The sequence below is a fragment of the Lepidochelys olivacea genome (genome assembly GCF_965140295.1).
Source record: "Lepidochelys olivacea isolate rLepOli2 genome assembly, chromosome: 5".
Lineage (NCBI taxonomy): Eukaryota > Metazoa > Chordata > Testudines > Cheloniidae > Lepidochelys > Lepidochelys olivacea.
The window spans coordinates 104,242,628-104,255,002 of NC_140415.1; the positions used below are offsets into that span (position 1 = coordinate 104,242,628).

The 12,375-nt window shown below is 39.0% G+C and overlaps 1 protein-coding gene across 3 annotated transcripts in view; it reads left to right on the plus strand.

The window, feature by feature from the left end:
• RIC1 (RIC1 homolog, RAB6A GEF complex partner 1) overlaps positions 1 to 12,375 on the plus strand; it is a 79,473-nt gene that overhangs the window by 29,273 nt on the left and 37,825 nt on the right. For 2 of the 3 annotated variants that reach the window (XM_084628415.1, XM_084628417.1), the window contains exons 4-6: positions 7,895 to 8,002; positions 11,310 to 11,452; positions 11,732 to 11,868. In XM_084628415.1, coding sequence (XP_084484541.1) covers positions 7,895 to 8,002; positions 11,310 to 11,452; positions 11,732 to 11,868 — 388 coding nt within the window. The remainder of the gene's footprint in view (positions 1 to 7,894; positions 8,003 to 11,309; positions 11,453 to 11,731; positions 11,869 to 12,375) is intronic. The other variant, XM_084628416.1, reaches the window with a different exon arrangement.

The window sequence follows — 12,375 nt, forward strand, 5'->3', positions numbered from 1 at the left end:
TGCATGTTCTTGTGTAAATTGGCTCCAGCATCTGTGGACCAAGAGTGATTTGACAATTATGGAATTTAAATTGTTAAAACTTGCATCTTTCACTAGTTTCACTGACCTCTGGATCTGCCTATATGCAATGCTTGCACTTTGTGCATTTTCTGGTTATGATAACACCTCTCCCAGCTTTCCTAAAAAGGAGTCTGTCCATTATGTGTGAGTGTAGTGGGGTGGTCACCCTGCTCCTGCCTGAATGGGATAAAGCAGCCCTGGAGAGGGCTGCAGTGGGGAAGGCTAAGCTGACTAGGAAAGCAGCTACAGCTGTGGTCAGCTTAATCAGGGCCCAGCTGGCCCTTATAAGAGGGCAGTGGGTCAGAAGCTGGCATGCACTCTCTAGCTTCCTTGCGGGAGAAGGACTTGGCTGCCTGGGAGATGAGAAGGGTACCTAGGGTGGAGCAGTGCTGGGGAAGGGCAGAGGGAACTGAGGAGCTCCAGCCTAGCAAAACCACAGGCTGCAGGCCTAATTAAAGGCCTACAAAAGGTACTGGGGCTGCAAACGGGCAGCCCAGAGGCAGCTGGTCCAACCCCCCTTGCCGATAATGAGTGGTTTATACAGTGCAGTCTCCCCCAGGGAGTGGGGGCTAGATGGTGACTGGCAGTAGCCACTGAGGTAGGGTGGGGATAGAGGGTTGGGGATTCCCCTGGGTGGGGAGACCCCCATTGTGGGTTGTTTCGGGGGGCAGAACCCAGAGGTAGAGCAGGCATCAGGGTCCAGGAGGGACACGGGCCAGCGGTGGGCGAGACACCGGCCTGCAGAGGGCACTCTGTGCTGAAAGAGCTGATTCCCTAGACGACCAGCAGGAGGCGCCGTGCTGGTGAGTCCTCGTCCCGCCACAGTGAGCTAGTTTTAAAATAATGAATTCCATACAGCTTCTAATCATTCCCTTTACTTGACTACATGCCCATAAATTATAAATGATACTTGGACAATAAGGTCCCTCTTGGACACCACTCTGTGTTCATCCTTTCTGATACAAACACCATGATATTTTTAAAATGCTGTGTAGTACTGCTTATGTTGTTCAAATATTCTTCAACTAAGGTGTAAATTCACAATAAACATTTGAGACCAATCCCAAAATGAAGTCCTCCAGAAACACCACAGAAGACCACCCTTATTTTTTCTTAATATTTGTAAGCTGAAAATAATTGAGCGAAAGGGGACCATTTCAGGCCTGTCTCACAGATTACAAAGAAGCAAAAAATACATCTAATTAAAAAAAAAAAAACTTTGTAGCTCACCTTTATGGATCCTTGGGTAGCTTCTGAAGCAGGCAGTGTGACCTCTATATAATGCCTTCCCGTGGCACAATACTTGATGTTGGTTAGTTAATAATGGCACTATTTAATGTTCAATAATTTGTAAATATAAAGTAAACCACAAAAGTCCTGGCAGGGTGCAGGTGCCAGCCTGATTAAGGCTGGAAAGGAGGTATATTTCTGTAGTAAGGTGGACTAAAGAAGTAGTGGAAGATTTGTGCAACAGGCTTTTGGATATTTGTTACACATTACCCATATCTCTTCAGTAGAAAAGGAATCCCTGGATTCGTGTTTGCATCTTCATTTAAAGATAAAATATCTTTTATGTACTGGACTGATGGGGATTCCTGGGAACTCCTTGCTAACATTTTAGCAACACCAAATTGAAAGAAAGGTTAGTATGCTTTCTCTGACTCTGTTGGAATTTACCTCTTTTCTGGATACTGCTTAATCATTTCTGCTAGCATTGACTTATCACAAGGCTCATTTTAAAAAATTATTCTGAAGGGTGAATTACTTTGCCTTTGGAATGGAGCAGCGTGTATCAAATGGCAGGTATTCAGGTTTTTTCGACATGGAGGTCTTCATGCTCCTTCACCTCCCAGTCCAAATTGTACACGTTTGTCACTGAACTATACCATTAGTCTGCTCAGCATATTTTTTAGGAACAGAGTGAAAACATTTCCAGTGAAGTGGAACTCAGTATATTTGCCCAGTGCTGCTGCTGCCTTTGACTAAAACTGAGCATTCTTTGTTGAAATAAGAAAACCTATTCCCTTCATCCCTGCATCAGTTTTTTGATGGAAGCCATTGACTTCAGTGGGAGTGGTATCTCATGCTTCCTCTCATACCTTTTCCCCTGCTTATATACAAGTAAACCTCTTAATTTTGCAAGTCCTATAACAAATTTGTGTGTGTGTTGTTTAGATTTCCTGCCCTTGTTTACAGGATATACCTGCACCGTTCAGAAACAAAATGGAAACCAAGGTATTGGTCTGGGGAGGACAGTGATGCTGACCTGCAAGAAAGAATGGGGTTGGAGATGGGAAAAGATGAAGACAAGTGTGAGATTTTGGAGAGGAGAGGTGCAGCAATTAAATGGGAATTATCTTTAAACAATTTAGTCATTTTACACCAAGTTAAAGTCTTCACTTAAAATATGAATGTCATAATTTGGAAGGTGCTTCTGTTAGCTCTATAATAACCATGTAGTACTCATGATTTTAGCTGTGCAGTGAAATAGATGCATCATAGGTGACATGAGATTGAGTTATAAGTAAAATATCTTTAAGGAATTATTCTGTGGTCTGAAATCTTACCAGGATAAGAATTTGTGCCTCTCTTTGATTCTTTATGATGCATTAAAGAAGGCCTGAAAGTTGCAGTTCCCTTCCTCCATTCTTATATTTTACCACAGAAATATGAGGGACATAAAATTTTGTCTTTCTGAGGGCCTTCCTTGAATCACACAGATGTAATGGGAGTATTCTCAGGTCTTCACTTTTAATGATCAGCCATGTTAAATCTTTAACAGACAGGCAGAGGTGTTAATGCCTATTTTCCTTCAGTCTTCAATAAGAGGGTAAATTGTGAGCGGATGTTTAACAAGCTTAGCATTAATAAGAAGAGGAAAGGAACACAAGCCAGAATAGGGAAAGAACAGGCTAAAGAATATTTAGATGAGTTATATTTATTCAAGTTGACAGGGCTTGACAAAATTCAGCCTAGAGTACTTAAGGAACTAGTTGGAGCAGTCTCGGAACCAGTGACAATTATCTTCAAGAGCTCATGGAGTACTAGAGAAGGGCAAACACAATCCTTACCTTTAGAAGGAGGAACAATGAGGACCCAGGGAATTATAAACTAGTCAGCCTAACTTTGATACCTGGAAAGATACTGAAACAAATTATTAAACAATCAGTTTGTAAAAGCTCCTAAAGGATACTAAGTGACACATAATTGCAACATAAATTTGTCAAGAATAAATCAGGCAATACCACCTAATTTCCTTCTTTGACAGGGATGGGGGAAGTGGTAGACATGCTATATCTTTATTTTTAGTGAGGTTTTTGACACGATCCCACATTAAATTCTCATAATAAAACAAGGGAAATGTGATCTAAATGGAATTACAATAAGGTGGGTGCACAGCTGGTTGAAAAATCATACTTAGAGTAGTTATCAATGACTTGTGAGACTGGGAGGGTGAATCTAGTGGGGTCCCTGAGGAGTCTGTCCTGGGTCCAATACTGATCAGTATTTTCATTAATGGAGTGGAGAGAATGCTAATAAAATTTGAAGAGGACACCAAACTGGGAAGGTTTGCAAGCACTTTGGAGGACAGGCTTAGAATTCAGTATAACCTTGGTACATTGGAGAATTGGCCAGTAATCAACAGGATGAAATTCAGTAAAGACAAGTGCAAAGTATTATACTTAGGAAGGAAAAATTGAGTGCACAAATATGAAATGAGGAATAAATGGTTGGGTAGTATTGCAGAAAAGGATCAAGAGGTTATAGTGAATCACAAATTGAATATGAGCCAATAGTGTAATGCAGTGGCAAAAAAGGCCCAATATCATTATGGTATGTATTAACATAAGGGTCATATGTAAGACATGAGAGGTAACTGACCCATTCTGTCTGATGTTGGTGAGTCCTTAGCTGGAGTATTGTGTCCAGTTTCAGGCAGTACATTTTAAGACAGATATGGATAAATTAGAAAGAGCCCAGAGGAGACCAACAAAAATGATTTAAAGGTTTAGAAAATCTGACCTATGAGGAAAGATTTAAAAAAACAAAAAACAAAATTTGGGAATGTCCAGTCTTGGGAAAAGACTGGGATGGGGGAGAGACCTGATAAGTCTTCAAATATGTTAAGAACGGTTATAAAGAGGATGGTGATCAATTGTTCTTCATGTCCACTGGAGGTAGGGCAAGAAGTAATCTTATTTGCTGCAAAGGAGTTTTAGATTAGATATTAGGAAAAACTATCTAACTATAAGTATACTTAGGTACTTGAATATATTACCAGGGGAGGTTGTGGAATCCCCAGCTTTGGAGGTTTTTAAGAATGGGTTGTCTGGGTTGGTCTAGATATACTTGTTCCTGGCTCAGCTCGGGGGTGGACTCACTAGATGACCTCTGGAGGTCCCTTCTGCTCTTACATTTCTGTGATTCTGTACTTATATTAATTAACTAACAAAACCAAAATCAGAGTTTTAAATAGTGAATAAAACCCAATTTTTATCTCTTAGGTTTCTTTCATGGCATCTGACATAATTCTGCCAGGCCTTCAGTCGTCCAGGGCACTAGTCAAGATGTGAATTCCCAGTGGAGAGGAACAAATGGAGAAACCTTTTGGGCCTTCTGCTTACCCTATAAAGAAGCAAAAAACAAAACAATAAAAACCCCCATTAACCTATTTCTTCAGCAAGGGTTTTTTCCCTGTACATTTTAATGCAAGTAGAGTTCTGCAGAAAATGTGTTCATAAGCGCTTAGACATCAAGTTCTTTGGCTTTGGGAAAATGTTTTCATTCCTCTTCAGTGCTTGTATGAAATCATTGCAGTTACTTAGAATTTGAATAGAAGTGCAGTAGCTGCTGATGTGGCAACACAGAAACATTCCTTCCTGCTTCTGTCAGCAACATGCATTCATGGTTTAAAGGTCAAAGTAATTTAAATAGTAAAACCGACTCATGAAAATGTCCGTCATTTCTGAACACAGTATACTTCTGGATTTTAATACACCACCTTAAACTGCATTTGTATTACACAAGAAAGAGTATTTATCTTTTAAGACAGAGAATCTGACATGTAAGAATTAGAAAAATTTCTTCAATGAACACAGAAAGAAGAGATTACAATGTTAATTTAAAACATTATAAAATATTGTTGTTGAATTCATCAAACTGCGATCTGTGTGTCCCTTTGTGTTTGGATAATAGGAGATGCATTCTATTTGCAAAATTATAATCAGCAGTCAATTAATGAAGTAATTAGTGGTGAATAGAATAGCGGAATTAGTGGTAAATACAGTTCAAAATTATCACTTACCAATGATCACTTATCTTTTTGAAAAAGGTGCTTTGTGGCTTATGAGATTTGTTTGTTTTTCAAAGGAGCTATGTCTGCAAACACCACCTGAGATCTCGTGTTCCTTTTCCAGCAAGCCATGATGTCGTCAGAGTTTTTTCTTTTAATCTGTATCATTTGTATTCTCTTCTAAGAGATCTGCTGTTCTGCAGAAACAATGCATTCATATTAACTGGCTCCAGATGTCAGTGTTTGTATTGTATACTTCTATGGGGGCTGCAAAAGACTTCCTCGCTAAGCAGAGTTAACATTATATAGGTAGAAACTGTGTGTACACTAGCTTTTTCTTGAAATTTCCTCTTTACTATAGTTCAGTGGCTCTCAACCTTTCAGACTATTGTACCCCTTTCTGATTTGTCTTGAATACCCATTACAAAATCAGACATAAAAATACAAAAGAATCACAGCACACTATTACTGAAAAATCACTCACTTTCTCATTTTTACCATATGTCAAGGTTCCTTCCCCACTCTGAACTCTAGGGTACAGATGTGGGGACCTGCATGAAAAACTCCCTAAGCTTATTTTTACCAGCTTAGGTTAAAACTTCCTCAAGGTACAAACTATTTTACCTTTTGTCCCTGGACCTTATTGCTGCCACCACCAAGCGTCTAACAAATATAACAGGGAAAGAGCGCACTTAGAAACGTCTTTTCCCCCAAAATCCCCCCAAGCTCTACACCCCCTTTCCTGGGGAAGACTTTGTTTCCCCCCCCCCCCCCCCCAGCTTTGAAAATATCTTGTCTCCTCATTGGTCATTTTGGTCAGGTGCCAGTGAGGTTGTCTTAGCTTCTTAACCCTTTACAGGTGAAAGGGTTTTTCCTCTGGCCAGGAGGGATTTAAAGGTGTTTACCCTTTCCTTTATATTTGACACCATATAATTATAAAATAAATCAATTGGAATATAAATATTGAACTTGCATTCCAGTGTATAGTATACAGAGCAGTATAAGCAAGTCATTCTCTGTATAAAACTTCAGCTTGTACCGACTTCACTACTGCTTTTTCTGTAGCCTGTTGTAAAACTAGGCAGATATCTAGATGAGTTGTTGTACCCCCAGGAAGAGCTCTGCATACCCCAGGGGTACGCTAACCCTGGCTGAGAACCAGTGCTGTGCTGTAGATGTAGCTTTGCCATTGGAAGACTAATGTAGAGCTGCACTCCTGTGAGTTGACATTACAAGAACAACCAATGGAATGGTAGACAACAGTGAATTATGAGGTGGTCTATGCTGTATTTACTACCTTCATTTGTTAAAACACAGCATAATATTTATAAACAAAAGCTGTGAGGTGAATCTGGTAATCGAGAATGTGGTAATCGAGAGAGTATCGCACCCAAAGGACAACGTTTTCTGCAATGCTCAAGCAGTGGAGTAAAGTTTAGGCTGTTGTGGTAATGTTAACCTTGTCTGACAAATTTTCTTCCTCTTGTGACTTTTTTCAAACAAACCTGAGGTTATTTTTTGCGTAGAATTTTGTGTTTATGAATCATAACTATATATTTACTTAACACTTGGCTGTACTTGAATTAGTTTCTGTTGTGATAGCGTCACAAAACTCTGGATTTTGGATGGTTTGCAGAAGTGCTCCTGCAACGTAGTAGATCAATATGAAAATTTATAGCATTTTGTGTTGCATTTCATCAGGATTGAGCTGAGGTTTAAAATAACTGCAAGTTTATGGCTAGCAGGGAAGAGGTGGGGATGTGAAACTTGAAAAAAATGTTGAAGTATTTCATGTCTGGAGGGTGCTAGACCTGATGGCCTGCTGTTTAAAGCCGGGGACTGGTAGTGGGACTGCTTTGTTCTCCTAGCTCTGGCACTGACTCATTGTGGGACCTGCATGCTTCACGTTTTCCCATGTGTGAAGGAATAAATGCTTTCCTGCTTCTCATGAGGTGTGATACAGAATTAATGTTGGGATAAATGCTCTGAAAAGCATTGTTGAAATGCTTGTATCTTGTTTAATGTGTTAACCTCTGTAATACAACAGAGACCTGCTAAGTCATTGTTTGCAAAACTGCATTCTTCAGAATCACCATGAGAATTGGAATCTCTTCACCTCTCAGAAAAGATTTAGTAGTAAACTTTATAGAGAAGTTTCGTATGAAAGATACCATTAATTTTTTAAAAATATACCACATTGTGTGTGAGATGAATCAGAATTGACGTATGAACAAAGTGTATGGTCACATACTAATAAACAGCATTCAGACAGGTACTCAGGTTATTAATGAAAATTATCAAAGCTCAAGTATCTCTAATATTCAGGCTGGACTAGGATCATATGACTAAGAATAAATCTAGTGTGAATATATCAAAACTGCATTCAAAACATTTAACTTTGCCGGTGTCAGTTATTCTTAAGTAAGCATCTGTAGTTATACCTCAGGAGAAAAAACCGAGTGAGAAATGTGGATCTGTATAATCATTACCACTTGAGACACAAGCAGCTTATTTCAATTTAATGTTTGATTTTTCTTGTAGAGGAAGCCCACATGTGAAAGGGACACCACGTTATAAGGAAGAGCAATGTGCTCCTTCGTTAACTCTAGAGATGAAGAAAGTGCTGGATTTGCAAGCATCTATCACCAGGTGTGGTATATAATCATACATGTGTCTATTTGAGGGGGGGAAGTTGGGGAGAGTGGAACCAGAAAATAGATTAAAAAAAAAATAGATCAAAGAAAGCAAAATCTAAGTTGCTAATTGGTAGTTGGAGGGTAGAAGCTTATTTGCATGAATATTTTGCCTTGGTGCTTGTCTACAGGTCTTGTCTATGGTGTGGATTTTTTGCCCTGGTGTAGCAGCATCAGTACAAACATCTAATATAGGCATCCTGCACAGGTGTAAAAAAATTACTCACACTGCTGCTGCACATCTGCACACCCTTTAGAAACTCTTAGCTATTTTTCAAAATAGCTTTTCTGTATTCTATCTGGCTCATGTAAAATACAGAGTAGTATGGTATATGTAAACGGTGGTACCACTCCTCATACCTACTAAACCTGCTAGAGCAGAGACAAAGGCTGAGTGGAGAACTTGACCTGTGATGTGCAGGGAAAGCTTCCTTCTTCCATTGGTGAGCACACTTCCCTCCCTGTCCCCCCCCCCCCCCAAAACGCTGAAAGGTACTAGATTGAAGTGTCCACGCTGTGCTCAGCATTAATACAAGATGAAAAACCTATTTCCTGCCCTGAGAGGCTCACAGTCTAAACAAACATCATAAATTTAAGCGCATTGGGTTACTTAGAAAGAAATCCAGTCTGGATTGTTTATAATAGGTGTGACTTTTCTAAAGCTGTAGTACTGTGGGGTAGTGTCTGTGGGTTTTATGGAAGTGATTTTTTTCAGATGGGACTTGAAAGAAAAGAGAATGGTTACATGATTCACAGATGTGCAAAAGGAAGTTCCAAGTGTAGGGATGGCATGGAAGAAGGCACAAAAATGATAAGTGAAAAGATGGAGAGAGGAAATATAAACACAAATCACAGCTGAGTTTTAACTTCCATTTAGCTTCCCCTTTTCAGGGGTGCTTGTGTGTACTTAACTATATACATAATGTATGCTATATGCATAGTTTTGTAGGAAACCTCTATTTCTGACTCATTCTGCAAATATTTAAGGAACACAAATCGGTGTTAATTTTTACTAAGTTATGAATCGTGTGTTGTGGAATTAAATAGGTAGCGGTGCTTCAGATGCTTTTTTTAGTTATAGCAAGCAATGGACAGATTTTCTCACGTTGTAGCAAGAATGGTTTTTACCCTCACCATTTAAGGAACACAAATCAGTGTTAATTTTTACTAAGTTGTGAATCGTGTGTTGTGGAACTAAATAAGTAGCGGTGCTTCAGATGCTTTTTTTAGTTATAGCAAGCAATGGACAGATTTTCTCACGTTGTAGCATGAATGGTTTTTACCCTCACCACTTAAAATTCTGTGGGAAATTTTAAAAAATATTTACAGTAGGTGTAAAAATTAATTTTGAACTTTGTATATGTATTACACATTTGAATATAAAACCTACAGTAATTTTGATACACATGATTATGAAAACTCAAAAATAGCCTTAGAAGTCAGAATAAATTTAGCAAAAGATTATTTCAGTGTCTCCAGCATAAATTGTGTATTGGCTTGTGTGCTTCTATGTAGAATTTTGCACTGGGTTCAGAGGGCATATAAAATATTTTGTTTGGGAGAAAATAAACATCTTCGGAGTGATTCTTTGCCTTTATAAGGTGGAATGATATGTTAATTCCACAATGAGAAGGAATCTTTCCAGGCACCCTCACCTTCTGCAGATTTTAGGACTTCATTTGAGAAAATTAAGTTTCTAGGCTGTTGATAGTGAAACACACATAATCAGAGTATACACTGATAAAATGTCTTCCTATGTCTGCATGCAAACAGTTCTGTTACATCTACCTCAGAGCTTTGCAACTCTGAAGCAGAGTGCAAACTGGTCAGAGTTTTGTTAGTTTTAGCTGCTGCCATTCGATATCCTGTGAGCAGCAGTGAATTTGAAAAGAATCAAGTCACCTTCACTTGGCTGGAGTGTAAGAAAACAGAGCAGTAGCAGAAAAGAGAACCATTCAGTGTGTGGGAGGCTAGGAATGGAGGCTGAGAGATGTAGGGTAGCACATACCCTTTTGCCCACCTTTGTAGAAAGCCAGGAGGTTCTGGATGCAGGGAGGGATGGGCACTCAGCTTTGTCAAACACCTACAAGTGCCTAAATAGTCCATGGACAGCATCTTGGGTCAGAATCCTGGTATTATCTCTTTTCCCAGCAGGAGATTTCTCATTGAATGGGTGTTTGATGTGGGTAAGAACACCCCTCCAGATTTTTGTGATCTTTTGCATCGTAGCCTCTTGCTATTTAGGTGTCTGGTAAAATTCCTAAATCCTTGTGGAAGGGGGATGAAAATTAAGGGGTTTACATTGGTAGAAGAATGAGAAGATTGTAGAGGAAATACAAGATTGAGGGAGATGGGGAGAGAATATAGGTAGGAGATAGGATACATGATTTTGGGAGGTAGATTCATAGATATTTAGGTCAGAAGGGACCATTATGATCATGTAGTCTGACCTCCTGCACAACGCAGGCCACAGAATTTCACCCACCACTCCTAGAGTGATAGGGAGTGAGAAAAGGAGAAGAAAAAAACACTGAAAATAACTTGGGGAAGGGTAGAAAGAGACCATGTTCTGCTATAGGAAAGAAACTGAACTGAAGCCAGACAAGCAAAGAAAGTGTAACAAAAGTTACCTTTTTTTTTAAAGGTTACAATACATATGATAATCAAGGTGGGCCATTTCCAGGTTATCATACACATTGTAAGGAGAGTGATCACTTTACATAAGCTATTACCAGCAGGAGAGTGGGGTGGGGGGAGAGAAAACCTTTTGTACTGATGATCACCCATTTTTTCATGGTTTGTGCGTATAAAAAGTCTTCTGTACTTTCCACGTATGCATCCGATGAAGTGAGCTGTAGCTCACAAAAGCTTATGCTCAAATAAATTGGTTAGTCTCTAAGGTGCCACAAGTACTCCTTTTTTCTTTTTGCAAATAATTTTACACATTTTTCACTTTCGCAAAAAGAAAATAGTCTTCATCAGGGGTTCAGATATCAGTAACACTGTTAATTTATCCATTCAGTGTTCATGAACAACTCTGAATTCTTGGAGAAGTGGAAACACTGCTGATATTTTATTAGTTCAATATCTTGATAAACTTTTTAACTGCATACTACATCTTCCACAGAGTAACTTACTTGAATAACTGCTTCCAGACATCTGTTATCTACAGTGTTATAAAATAGTGTTTTTGTTACATGAATAGTCCTCAGAGTTTGGTTTAGACAACACATCTCTGGAGAGTAACCATTGCTTTTCCTCAGTTTGCAGTCCATGCTGGAGGATCTACTGGTTGCTACTGCTGATGGATTGCTCCATCTTATTCACTGGGATGGCATGACAAATGGAAGGAAGGCCATCAACCTATCTACAGTACCATTTTCTGTAGACCTGCAGTCTTCTCGAGGTACTTTACCGTCCCCGTCCCCATCCCCTGTTTATTGGTTAGATAATATGGAAAAAATACCTTCTACGCCAAAAATCTAAGTCTGATATCTTTTTCTGCTCTAACAACTGAAGAGGAGAGAAGTTTTTTTGTTTTTTTTTCCCCTTTGCTAAATATAGACAATCTAGCCTATTGTACTGAGATTCTATTATGCACAGAGAGAATACTTCAAAGATTGTAAACTCTGGCTAGCAATATGATTGTGATGACGATTCTTAACAATTGCTCTTGTTTCATCAGTAGGTTCATTCTTGGGTTTTGAAGATATACACATTAAAGATATGGAATATTGTGCCACACTTGATGGGTTTGCTGCTGTTTTTAATGATGGCAGAGTTGGTTTCATTACACCAGTATCAAGTAGATTCACTGCTGAGGTACGGTTTACTTACTGCTTTTACGACACATATTTTTTCTTTAACAGTTTCAGTCTTTGTGACTATTCATTTTTCCCCTGTCTCTTGACGTTCATTTTTAAATGAGTTCTTTACGTTCCTCTGAATTCTTCAATATTAGTTGTAGAGCCATTTCCACTAACATAGCTAGTAATATGGACAAATAAAACTACTGTAGTCCATAAAAATCACTTGAATTAATAATTATTTTTAGGGCAGGAAGTGTGGCCTTGTGGGAAAGCACAGGACAGGATGCTAAGAGATCTGGGGGCAGATAGAGAACAGGTGAAAATTGTCATATTTCTCTTTAAGTCGATGGAACTGTTACAATTTATAACAGCTCAAGATCTGTCCCTTTGTTTATGTTCCCCGTTCTGGGGTTTTATTCCTGTTTCTGCCACTGGTTTCCTGTTACCAGCTATAAACAGAGAATAATAAAAGGGGTAATTTTCCCAGCTGTGCAATACCTCAGAGGTGGTATTGTGCCTA